Source organism: Asterias rubens, chromosome 1 (genome assembly GCF_902459465.1).
Source record: "Asterias rubens chromosome 1, eAstRub1.3, whole genome shotgun sequence".
Classification (NCBI taxonomy): Eukaryota; Metazoa; Echinodermata; class Asteroidea; order Forcipulatida; family Asteriidae; genus Asterias; species Asterias rubens.
In genome coordinates this window covers 2,982,899-2,996,653 of record NC_047062.1, presented here as the reverse complement: position 1 = coordinate 2,996,653, position 13,755 = coordinate 2,982,899, and the positions used below count along the sequence as shown (strand labels likewise).

Here is a 13,755-nt window from a genome sequence, read left to right as displayed (position 1 = left end):
AAAAGGCATTGACTTACCAAAAATGATTGACAGACTTTTAAGTTCCCTGCGTTATTCTTGAGCTGGGGTAACCCAAATATAAAAACAGCCATCTCAAATAAAAAAAAAAATCCCCCCCAAAAATCTCAAGTTTGATGTTATAAAAGAAAATCACATGGCAGCCAAACAAAGGTCACGGCAAGATTTGCTCCACTTAATGTAATTTACTCTTCAAACAAATCAAAACTGGTCATTTGTCAAGTTATGAATATTTATACAGTTATATCAATATTTGGAAAAAGATGGACTTAGGTTGTAATCGGCCGATTTTTTTATTTATTGTACAAACAATATTTTGGCGGGAATAAAAATGTTCTTGCTCCCTTCATTCAAGTAAAGTAAGTTATCACATTAACAATTTCATGATGTTCATTTCTACTTACCTAGGCATTACATGGTATCTAAATGCATGTAGTGTGGCAATTTCCATGCACAAAGAAGAGTTGTTTAAAATAATAATACTATAAATAACAGCATTTATTAAAACAAAATAACTTTGAGTTGCGATGAAAGCTGCACCAGGCCTTACCAAGAAAAAGAGAAACTGACTTCTTTTCACGTTCTTAAGGGGAAAAAAAATGACCATGCATTTCAATAATTCAATTTGCATGCAAAATAGAAAAAAGAAAAAAAAAGAAAGAAAAAAATATATATCATAATAATGAGTTGTAAAGTAATGGAATTTTCGTTTGTAAAACGTCATCGAGCGGAGTACCATTGGTTACTCATTTGAATAATGAGAATTGATCAGATTCAGCAAGCCATATACAGCGTTCGTAACGTCCCTACGTATATAGCGGCAGTGATAGCCCATGAATCAGTGGTGAGTTAACGCTGGATATATCACAAGTTCATCGTCCTGACTCTCGGTTAACCTGCCATTGCCACTGCGTACGTCATCACCTGTCCAGCTCTCATTTCATGACGCCTGTCATACAGCCTTGATTGCCTTGTAGTATTCATATATTCCAATATAGTCAGGGCCGTATTTGAAAATTCTTTAAGAACTGTAGTTTTTTATTTTTATTTGGTTAGTTATCAAAGCATGGTGTAGTGAAGTACTGGGTTTTGATTTAGTTTCTTCTTCTTTTCTTGGAGAAGTGCTTAGATGCACGTTCATGTATGTGTTCTTGGTGCGTGTTCCATGTGCTTGATACCATGTACTGTCCAGGCCTGATACTGCATGAGGATGGGCAAGTGTGGGAAATTCAAAATTGTACTGGGACAATTCCAAGGACACACAAGAAATGATTTTGGACAATTGATCATGACCTTATGTGAAGTATCAGATCTTGCATTCTTCATGTGTAACTCTTTTAGTCAAAACAAAAGTTTATGCCGTTTTGTCATGGCTAGGGGATAGTGTCACATTTCAAATTTGTGTCCTTTTAAATTACTTTGTTCAGTATTCGACACATGTGTATTTTTTTATTTTTTTATTTTAATTTTATTTTATGCAAGTCGCCTGACACACAAGGCCTGAAGGCCACTTCAAGGTGTGGGCTACAATTATTTGTTTCCAGAGGCCATTGCCACCTACTCCTAGGGCTGAAACAGGGTTACCCCTTTCACAGTCCATACGAATGTAGGCTTGGGTATCATCAATTCGAAGCTTAGCCGGTAGAGCAGAAAAGTAATATGTAGTGCTGAAAGATATGAAGATGATGTTAGTACGATGAGATGGTGGGGTAGTATCGAAAATATCGAGTTTGGTTTTGAGAGTTTTAAAATAATAGAGACAAAGACGTTAAATTAAAAAAATGTTGTCGATATTGTTGATGTACACTAAAAGTAACAAAGTTCATAAAAGTGGTACCTTCATCGAGAATCTGCCTAAAAATAGATCAGAAATTAATAATTTTCTTTCTGATTTGTAGGAAGCGATTGCCATCTTCAATCGAAACGGCTTTCTTTGAGTTTGGGTTCTGCGTTACCGCACCAGGGTTCAACGTTAAAACTTTCCATAGTACAAGTCACTTTCAGAAGGAAACTGAAGACATTTTTTACGTCTTCTCATCTTACCATGATGTTCTTTTTTCCCAGCATCGTAAAAAGCAGGAAGAGCATTCACGTAGGCATGATTTTTATTTTAGTATTTTGTACATAATGCACATATGAGCAAACTTGAAGTTTTTCCCAAGCCTTTAGGTATGATAAGAAAAAGGGGATGACCTCATAGCAGTTTAGAGGAGTGATTTTCAAAACATTTTTGTCATCACTCGTTTTAATTTATTTACATTTTCATGGCTCCTGTAAATATTTATTGCCCGAAAACGGTTTTCAAAATGCCTGGAATGTACATATTTACAATTCAGAAACCATCCAGGACGTTGTGACGCTAATAACAGAAGTTCAAATCGTAGATCCATCTGTTTAGTTTTGAATTGCGTATGATCTTTGTGTGTGTCATTCATAATAATAAAACTACACAGGTCCTCCCCATGTGTTGTAGTTTATTGTATTTGTATATCATGTACAATTACATGACAGTACGTATCCAGTCTGTATAGCTAGCGTGAATGTTAGCTTGCGGACATGTTGCCCAACAGTAATAGTCGCGAACAGCACCCCAAGAAAATGCAGAGTGACTTTGTTGTCCCGATGGCTGTGACACGAGGCAACTTTTACAGCAACTTGGAGGCAACCAAGCGCAGTGCATGCTACAGGAACACATCTGTAGCACATTAGTTACTTTCCAAGCAAAGTCTTACATCCCTCTAAAAATGAGTAAACATTCAAATGTGAATGCCTTTTCTTCTGAGATTGCATGGAACTGGTTGTCTGTAAATTGCCTCATGTGACATGAGCCTTTTATTATGCTGTTTTCAAGGTGTTTTTTTTCTTATTGAAATCAGTGCAAGGGAAAGAGTCTGGCCCCTGTTCGTTATGAAGATCAGTGTTCGTGATTGCTGTATGGATACAGAACACCAAGCTTTAACACCTGCCTACATCTATTATCTGATGTCAGGAATGAGAAACAGCATAAGAGATGATAGGTGTCGTTGAGATTGTCTCCATTGATTGGCTCATTGTTGTTTTCTTGGCTTGCAAGCTTCATTTTAGGGTTGGGACCTTTAACCGTAACAAGCTGAAATCCATTTACAGATTCCCTTCATGTATATAAACAAAGCAGAAAAGAATAACAAAAATGGGATTGTCCCAGACACTTTTCAGGAAGAATGATTGACATAAATTGTCAGTCCAGTCAGACTCAATGTGTCTTAATTCTTAATCCCCTACTATTTGTGATACAATATTTTTAATCCCCTGTTTTAAATCTTAATCCCCTACAATGTGTATTACAACATATTCAATCCCCTACAATTTGTTATACAACTCGTTATTTTTCTTTGTACCCTGTAAACAATAGCACACAGGTGTGATGTGCCACCACACTGTGGTTTGAGGTTTTGTGATGTCAAGACCGGGTTTAGAATTGTGCATTACTTTGTATCCTGCAAAGTTTGTTGACATCTGCTTCTTTTACAGGTTGCTCATAGTTTCAATGCTCAATATGGATTTGAATCTGGATTTGAATCATTAGAAATGTATAAATGGTTAACGGGAAATCACAAATTTTGTAGGAAAAGAATTGAGATGAACAACCCTACTCTCCAAAGTTTGATCAATTAGAAATATGAGGACCATCTACATGTAGCTCGAGTTAATCCAATGGTTCTTTTCAGAACCACCCCAACTCATTTATAGATTTTTATTACATGGTGTTACCGCAAACATGCAAAGTTTCAAATCCTACTTACATGTAGCTTGTTTGAGAGATTTCCAAACTGTTGCAGCAAACTTTACAATACCATATCTCTATGAAGCTGTGATAAGCATAGCTCTTGGTCACATCCCTACGACCGGAAACTTATCACTACCCACACAAATTTCAAAAATTAATCATTTAAGAGTCTTATCCAGGTGCATAACCTTCAAAGAAAATGATAAATTAAATGATGGCTAACGTTTGTTTTTATATTTGTGTGTGTCTTCAGGGAGGAGAGGGTATCTTTGATCCTCAGACGGAGGCAGACAGGAGAGCCCAATATTGCATCGTGGCATCACTGGTTACAAGATTCCCCGGAATCACTGTTATTGGAGAGGAGGTAATAGTTACCCATGATGCCCCTTGCCCACTTACTTCCAACCCAAATCCACAACTTAATAAAGTTGTTAAGCAGAAAAATATGCTCAGAAATTTCTTTGCTAAGCAAAAAATGAACGGGGAACCAGTTGCAACAACAAAACTTAACAGAATTTTGGCTGGTAACCAGATTATGTTAAGCAGTTTTTTTTCTGCATAGCAATTTTTTTTTCTATGCTTATAGGCTTTAAGAACAATTAAACAACTTACTTTGCCATTTGTGGCATAATTGTTTACAATTTTTCAAATGTAAATTGTTTTTATTTTTACTAAAGGAACATTACAGAATTGGTTTTGCTAGCAAAAAGACACATTTTTGAGTGAGGTGAATCATAAGAAAAAGACATACAAATTTATGGGTTCTGTTTCAAAACCTTGTTGTTTCATTGTTTGTATGGTTACATTTATTTTAAAGGAATTGGAGAAAGAGAGGATAGAAGACAGGCAAGTTGAGATGGGTGAATCGGAGGAGGTTCTTGGAGTGCAGTGTCCTGCTCAATATCAAGACATCGATCTTAAGGATGTACGTCTTATAGATTTCCCCAGTTTACAATAAACGTAACCCTAAAAAGATTTGAGAGTTATTATTTATCATTGTAATCTGAATACTATTGGTTTTATTGGTCAAATTCGACAAATGAGCAGCCAATTTCATTTTTATGTGTTCAAATTAAAGCTCATGTTTTGCTTCTCCAGTTGTTACTGCATTTCAAATTCAGAATTCGGCCATTCGGCAAAATAGAATAGCTTGGTGGTTAAATTGGCTGCTCATTTGTCGAAATTGACCGAGAAAACTTATATTGTGTCGTGGTGGATTGGCTAAAAGCACTGGACTCAAGCTCTGGTGTTTCTGATCAGCAGAGTATGGGTTCCAGTCCCTGTTGTGGCACTTGTGTCCTTGAGCAAGATGCATTCTTGTAACTCCTTTGTCCTTTGGATCGGACATTAAGCCGGTTTGTCCTGTGTGCTAGGATTGATATGCCCAAGAACCAAGAACACTTTACTTGGAAGAGTAGGGTTAACCTCGGTGTGGCGGTTTCAACTTTCCGCCATGTTCAGTTTTCCGAATGACCAAATACGGTAACATTACTTCATGCGACGCCTGCGCACAGCAAGCGAAAGTAGTCAATTGATGCGACGCCTGCGCACAGCAAGCGAAAGTAGTCAATTGTTAGTGCTGTACTGAGTCCCGGAAAACTGAACACGGTGGAAGAATGAAACTGCCACACCAGTGTGAGCAAGCACTTGCAAGCTACAGTGATGAATTTAACTTATGGGGCATCCTTGGTTTCATGACGGGAAATGTAGGATAATAATAATAGTAGTAGGTTCTGGCCAGTTTTTCCTCAGTCGGGGGCACCTGCTATTAGGAAAATTATAATTTCTACTGCAACATTTCAAGGGGCACCGAGGGAAGCAATTCATTTTAAGATGGCCAGGGTTAACAAAAATATAATCTCTCTCACAAGATTCATTTACAAACAACTAAAATCTACATGAATTGATTTGTCAACAGGTTGTTGTGTGGGTGGATCCTGTCGATGGAACTACAGAATATACTCAGGGTGAGAAGAATCATTTAGGGCCCAATTTCATAACGCTGCTTAAAGGACACGTTGCCTTGGATGGGGCGAGTTGGTCTTAGAAAAAGCGTTTGAAACCGTTTGTTCTGAAATGCATATGGTTAGATAGATGTTTGAAAAGTAGAATATAATTTTCGAAATAGTGGTTTAATCCCAACGAGGCCTGGTTCTTGATAATTTTACCGAGACGAAGTCGAGGTAAATTATCAAGAACCAGGCCTCGGCGGGTTTCAACACACTTTGATTCCCATTTATTATACCCTTTCGGTCAAAAAACATCAACACTTTTTGGTCAAACAGTAAAATAAATGCAAAAATTTTAATTGTTCAATGATTTCTTTCAACACAACACCCCTCCAGCTATGAAATGGTAAGGCCCTCGGGTAAACAACCTCTTATAAGGGAATGCTGTGCGCTTCGCGCGTATCGCGTGATGTGGCACAACTGTTTCAGTCGTTGCTCTCGACCAATAGGAATGAAGCAACTGTCTTATAAGCACAGGTGCAAGCTCGCGTGTCACGCCCATGTTTCAACACTTTTTACTGGTCATAAACAAAGGTTTATACACACCCATGTGATGCGCTAATAGCGAAACTGTCTGAGGTATTTATGAATAATTGTTTGCAATTATACAGGACCAATTGTTAAAAGAGTTCAGACCTTAAAATTTTTTTTTGTTTACTGGCCCAACACTTAAAAAAACTATTTTCAGATAAGAAATCCTGCTCTCTGATTTATATCTTTAGCGTTAAAGGTACTGTTCCCAGCTCAACTCTTCGATTCTATAACTCTTATGGGTTATTTCAACACACTTCCTAAAATTTAGGTCTTAATCTTAAACCTTTTTGTCAGGTAAGAGTTTTCAACCCGTACTTGAAGACCTCACAAATCACAAAATTTTGCTTCAATCAAAATAATGTCACCGGCTAAACACGAACCAATTTTTTTTCTTGGAATTTGCCTGGTTGGTTGCATAATGAGTTCATCGAAAGTTAGATAATGGGGAAAAAAAAAACACCCCAAAACATTCTCTTAAAAATTATGTACATTTCCTGTGTTGTAAATTAGAAAAATGTCAAATATGGAAGCCACAATGCAGCCACAACAACACATTCAATTTTGGGCAATCAAAGTTTCATATAGTTATGATTAATAGTTCTTGCCTCGGGGTAAAGAAACAAATAATTTTTTAATTTGCTGTATTGAAGGTTGCTAAATGAATATCAAATAATAATATACGCCGAGCTTTCCAAGGTCTTTTGGTTTCTCAGAGTAGATTTTATTAAAGGGAAGGTTGCGTTTAAATTGGGTGTCTTGGGTTATAAAAGCGATTGTCATTAAATTAAAATGGTTGGTATGTATGTAAGATGTCTTAAAAGTAGAATATAATGTGTCGTACAACGATCCCTTGAAGATATGTGGCTTTCCTTTGACTTTGTGAACTAACATGTTGTTCCATTTTTGTAGAACCATAATGTGGTGGACTGTGTTAATTCATAAGGTAAAAGGAAAACCGCACAATTTCAAGGAATATTTGTGTGGATCATTATATTTTACTTTTAAAATACCTTTCCAACTGTATTAGTTTCATAACAAATCCTTTCAAAGCCCAAACACCCAAACCGAAGGCAACCTCTTGAACCTCAAGTCACATAGCCATAAACGAGAGGCCATCTTAATAAAAGACATCATTACAGAAAACAAATCAAGCATGATGAAAGAGCAGCTTTTTACTGAAGTCAAAAGTGGAATGTATGTAAATAAAATTAAAAAAAAACTCAGCTGTACGTGTAGTCTTGGTTCCAATATGCTCCAGTAATTGTGCAGTCTGGAAAACCATGGGAAAACCTAATCACTATCTCTAATTGGCTATCACCCCACAAACCGCTCGTCACTAGAGGGCGCTATCATCTTTGAACCAAGGCTATTGTATGTGTATTATTGTAGTGCACAAAATTACTGATTAAGTGCATACTCGTGGCATGTGTACGCAGGGCAATGGGGCAACTAAATTATTTTCATGGCGCAAATTCCATATGGATATTTTCAAATGAGCGCCCCACAAAATAGAGACTAGAAGAGGGCACATTAGGCAGCACAGCCAGGAATAACTGTGCAGGCCCCCCTCTTTTCTCTTTGAAGAGAAATTGTCATGGGCTGGATTTCACAAAGATAGTCCTAACTTAGGACTAGCAACTTGTCCTATCTCAAGATAAGACGAGTCTTTAACAATCGACGCTGGGTGTTTTGTGTGCATTACATAATTTTACAGGACTCCCAGTATTACATCCCTTTGGAACGCTGCATTCTTCATGTTAAGGAGCCCTATCATGTCCAACCAGAGAAGCCACCAATTACTGACCACAGCCAATGAACAAAATTTGAGATATGGTGCACATAATACTATGGTACTATTATTAGGTTGGGTACATTTGTCTTTATACACCCAAACCAAACAGTGATAATAGTAATAATAATAATAATAATAAAAACAAAAACATTTATAGAGCACTAAATATGGATGTTTCTAAGCGCCATTACCAGATTGACTATAACTAGATTGACAAAATAGATGGGTTTTAAGTTGAGATTTAAAAGTGTCCAATGAAGGAGCTGCTTGAATGTGGGTGGGTAGCTTGCTCCAAAGTAAGAAGAAACTATAAATAAATAGTAAACTTGCGGGTACAACCATGTGTAAATCTCTTAAGGTGAGTGTTGGCTTTAAAAAGAGCCGGTCTGGTCTCGACGTTTCGAACAGTATACTCTGCTCGTCTTCAGGAGAATGCTGGACTGCTGGCGGTGGTGTTCCAAAGTGTTGGAGCTATGACTGAAAAGGCCCGATCACCATAGCGTGTCATGGTGTGGGGTCCCAGGGACAGCTGGAAATGAGCGATTGAAGAAGAGCGAAGGTGTCGGGTACCTGATGAAAGTGAAGAAGAAGGAAGGGCTATGGGGTCTTGGAGATATACCGGAGCCGAATTATGAACAGCTTTATACACAAGAAGAAGAATTTTGAAGTGGATGCTTTGGTGAATTGGAAGCCAATGGAGAAAGCGAATGATGGGTGTTATGTGTTCTAATTTTTTCGTAAGGGTGATGTATCTGGCAGCGGAATTTTGTATTCTTTGTAGAGGAGCAAGATGAGTACATGTATTTGGAAGACCTGCTAATAACCCATTGCAGTAATCCAAATGGAAAGAAACAAAAGTATGTACAATGCGCTCGGTGGATGACTTATCAAGATCTTTTCTACACAGTGCAACTCCTATATTGTCCACCATATCTCAAAAAGGGTAATGGTGCTATGCAGTTATACCACTATCTCTTCCATTGAGCTAACCACCCTATTAAAACACCCAGTGCTGTCATTTACCAATTTTTAATTATCGCTCTATATTTGCGTGTACAGGTTTCTTGGACCACGTTACCGTTTTAATAGGAGTAGCCGTCAAAGGAATCGCTGTGGCTGGAGTCATCCACCAACCGTACTTCAACTACAAAGAGAAACCAGTAATTGAGCAGGGCCGTACCATGTGGGGTATTCTCGGACTCGGCGGGTTCGGATTCGAGCACAAAGACTTACCTCAACGAGTGATTACGACGACACGGTCACACCTAACGGAGGACGTACAGAAGACGATAGATGCCATGAAACCGGATGAGATCCTGAGGGTTGGAGGTGCCGGGCACAAGGTATGTGAGGTTTACATTGTGAACATAAATTTCCTCAGTTGGTTTTTGTCGACGTCATGCTGATTTATACTGACAAAATTATCAAGAAAAATACAATAAATGTCACATGTGAAAGTTTCAGTTGAATACAGTACCTACTCACCAGGTAAACAGCAACAATTGTCATGTTTTTTGCATCAAGAATGTCAAATCCATCCATGTTAAAAGAGGTGACAATAGGAATTGATCACTTCTTTGGCTATTATTGAGGACAGTATTCAAACAGCCACAAATTCAACCGGACACAGTTTCAAATTTTACAACATAATTGTTTAGATTTCTTATCAACAATCGGCACTTGAGAAGAAATAATTTTGCAAGATGCCTACTTCCATAACCATCTTTGCAGCAAGTAGGCTTTATGGCTTGTGACTGGCAGTGGCACCCAAAAACAAAGATTTGACAAAAAGGGAGACCGCCAACATAGGGCTAGATAGCTCAGATGGTAGAGCACTGGCACTGTTAATCCGTAAGTCGTTGGTTCAATCCCGCTCTAGTCAAAGATGTATCTCCAGCAGATCTGGCGACATCCTCTTTTTGAATCTCATTGAAAACGGAAAAGTTTGGGGGTTCTTTTGCAGTGACCTCTTTTTGTGGTAAAAATGAATTTGCATAGCATAGAGTGGTCCTTAATCTGTCCTTGCTCTGTGCTGATAGTAAGAGTTAGATTTAAACACACTTTTTCTCAAAGATGACAGCATTTTTTTTTTTTTTTTTTTATTGTGCAGAGACAATAACATTTTGTTACAGTTTGTTTTTTGTTTGAGTAAATCCTGAAGACAAATTCCATTTATTCCTGCAGGTGATTTTGCTGTTGGAAGGTAGAGCCAGTGCCTACATTTTCGCTAGTCGGGGTTGCAAGAAATGGGACACTTGTGCACCCGAGGCCATCTTGCACGCTGTTGGGGGTAAGTTCAATGTGGAATAAGTATTTCAACAACAGTTGGACTGCAGTTTATACATTACTTCACACGAAAGCAAAGCAAATTTTGGTGAAGCAATAGTCGGCACCCACTGTTTTTCTGACTGTGACACAAGAACACTCACTTCGATTTCAGGTGACGTTCATGGCATTGTACCACATTGGTTGTCTAGTATTGAACCAGAACCATGGCATTGTTGTCTAGTTTTGTTTCAAGTCTGAATCATGGCATGCACCACATTGGTTGTCTAGTTGTGTTTCAAGTCTGAACCATGGCATTGTACCACATTAATTGCTTACTTTTGTTTCAAGTCTGAAACATCGCATTGTACCACATTGGTTGTCTAGTTGTGTTTCAAGTCTGAATCATGGCATGTACCACATTGGTTGTCTAGTTTTGTTTCAAGTCTGAATCATGGCATGTACCACATTGGTTGTCTAGTTTTGTTTTAAGTCTGAATCATGGCATTGTACCACATTGGTTGTCTAGTTATGTTTCAAGCCTGAAACATAGCACTGTACCACATTGGTTGTCTAGTTGTGTTTCAAGTCCGATTCATAGCATTGTACCACATTGGTTGTAGAGCTTTGTTTGAAGTCTGTTTATCCTTATGGAGGACGTCTAAAAGCCTTTGGTTGGCTGATGGTCTTTCAGATCCCACATGGGGACGGATATTGCCAATCCAATGCCACCCAAATTACTGGCATTTTGGCAAATAAGCAGGCATACACATAGACTAGCTGCTGATAATTGAAAACCTTTTCCCTTTTTTTCAATTCCAGGTAAACTGACAGATTGTCACAATCACAGCTATCAATATCACAAAGATGTTGAGCATCAAAATACGGGTGGCGTCATTGCAGCCTTCAACAACCATCAGTTCTACATCGAGAGAGTACCAGAATCTATACGAGACAAACTACCAACACAGGTTCCGAGTGAGTGACCTTGCTACCCTACCAAAGAAGAGAAAATACCCAAAACCAAATCAATGCTGTGATTGTATAGAATTTGGGGGGCAGTCGAGTTTCCACATGCAGGAAGTACTGTGGATGAAAAAACATGGGGGGCTTTGGTAAAAAAATGTAAATCGTATACCACTAATTGGTTGTTGGAGTTAGTGCGGCTTTAAAAGGAGTAGTGTAATCCTGGCGGAAGAGAGGATGAGGAGGAGGGTCATAGAAGGGTTCGAACCTTTCACCGAGCAGTTGAACATCACAATGATATACTTGCATTATGCTGTAGCTGTCTGTTAAACCATTATTTGAATGTGATTGAAGGCGAGGCTTTTGTGGTTGGTATTCTGTCTTGGGAACTCAATGCTTTCGGGATTGTCTTGCAGTCTGGGTGCAAGACAAAGCTAGCTAGGTACAGCAAAGCATTCAAATCCAGTCAAAGCCAATTTTTTTCTTCTTTGATTCTTAAGGCAAATAAACATTTTAGTGTTACAGAATTCTCTTAGCGATGTGATTAAAGGCACGGTTATCTCATAATCGCCTCTTTCACCCATTCAAGGAGCTTAGTTACACAAATCATTCATTCTTTTGGTTCAGGTGGTATAAGATTTAAAAGATATGCAAAGAAACAAATCTTATTTGGTTTGGGAGATAACAAAATAAATACTATGCTCTAAATTTGTTTCAGAATGGGCATATATTTTAAAGATACTCTCCTTCCAAAGTGACTAAAGATCAAGTGGAAAAGAAATTCTCTATTACCAAAGAATTATTGTTGAGCAAATGATTCTCAAGAATATTGTTTGAACAAAAATGGATAGAGGCTTAATCACATTCACCCCCACCCCCCCTTTCACACTGCTAAGCAAATAGGGGGAGACATTCAAACTTTACCAATGTTGTCCGTGTTCTTTGGAGAAAAAGAAAAGAAAAAAAGACTTTGCAAAAGAAAGTGTGATGTTCAACTGCCGCTCATTGTGATTAGGTAAATTTTAAACTAGGTGTACTCTATGCAGCTCACAGATATATATACTGGTATATGTACTATACAAAATGTGGTATGCATGCGACATGATGGAACTTTTTTCAGCTTCCTGCTAGTGAGAATGTCCGAGACTGAATGTGAATTTATTTTGTAGTCCGTTCTAAATACGGTTTCCCTGGCCCAAAGATCACAGTGATTTTTTGGGTGATATTGAAATGTAAGTAGACCACCTTTGGCTTACCGCTTGTCGCACAGCAATTTATGAGCGCAATTTAGGGAAAGATAATGAGCTTGATGATTATTTAGTTTGTTGGACCTTCTTTGTTGATGTGTGTTCCAGTGTGTGCACTTTGTCTGCGCTGTTAGTGAGTGAACTTACAAGCTTATTGGGTTGCCCAGCCATTTTGGGGCGTGCAACTTATAATGCTTCCTGTTTGGAAAAGTCAGAACTTTTTCAAAAGTCTTTTTTAACAAAAATCAGTAATTGTCAAGGAAATTATTTCATGAGGCTACAAAGTTTACAACCTTGTCAATCCTAACCCCTCTCTCCTCAGAAACTACACAAAGGAAAATGCTTGAAACAAAAGCATTGATGCAAAATAAAAATATATAATTTTGAACAAAGTCTGTGAGAAATGTTTCATTTATCACATATGTACCACCGGAATAAAATTGTGAGCAAACACTGCCTACAGACTCTGAACAGTCAATAAAAGTTGTTTCAAAATAAATTCATATTCAGTCTCATGAATAAAACAAAATAAAAATATCTTATTTTTTTGTAAAAAAATGTAAGGGAAAAATATATTTTGATTTCCTGTTGAGTGGTTTTTTTCATTAATGTTATTTTAAATCAAGTTTATCCCTTCCCATTGTAGTTCACAAAGTTTTCAAAATAGAAAAAAAAAATATATATCTGGGTTTATTCTTGTACATATTATCTTAAAAGAACCAAAAATATAATTTTAATTGTTATTTCCAATAAACTTGCAAACGTATTTGGTATCTTAGAAAATTATCAGGAATCGATGTCAATATTCTACTTATCTCAGAGTTATTCAAAAGATATTATTTTCAAGATTGAAGAATACTTATTGATGAGTTTATTGTAATAGAGCGGTTAGTAGGATGTTTATTAAAGGAACACGTTGCCTTGGATCGGACGAGTTGGTCTATGAAAAGCGTTTGAAACAGTTTGTTATGAAATGCATATGGTTAGAAAGATATTTTAAAAGTAGAATATAATGATCCACACAAGTATCACTCAAAATTGCATGGTTTTCATTTTACGTTGCGAACTAACACGGTCGGCCATTTATGGGAGTCAAAGTTTTGACTCCCATAAATGGCCGACCGTGTTTGTCGACGAGGTTAAATGAAAACCACGCAA

General features: G+C 37.6%; 1 protein-coding gene across 1 annotated transcript in view; it reads left to right on the top strand.

Annotated features, from left to right (window-relative positions):
- The window catches only part of LOC117288632 (3'(2'),5'-bisphosphate nucleotidase 1-like), a 35,357-nt gene extending 21,810 nt beyond the window's left edge, over positions 1-13,547 (top strand). Inside the window, exons 2-7 of the mRNA XM_033769556.1 lie at positions 4,038-4,148; positions 4,602-4,709; positions 5,703-5,751; positions 9,179-9,462; positions 10,304-10,409; positions 11,207-13,547. Coding sequence (XP_033625447.1) covers positions 4,038-4,148; positions 4,602-4,709; positions 5,703-5,751; positions 9,179-9,462; positions 10,304-10,409; positions 11,207-11,370 — 822 coding nt within the window. The 3' untranslated portion in view covers positions 11,371-13,547. The remainder of the gene's footprint in view (positions 1-4,037; positions 4,149-4,601; positions 4,710-5,702; positions 5,752-9,178; positions 9,463-10,303; positions 10,410-11,206) is intronic.
- The last annotated feature ends 208 nt before the right edge of the window (positions 13,548-13,755 follow it).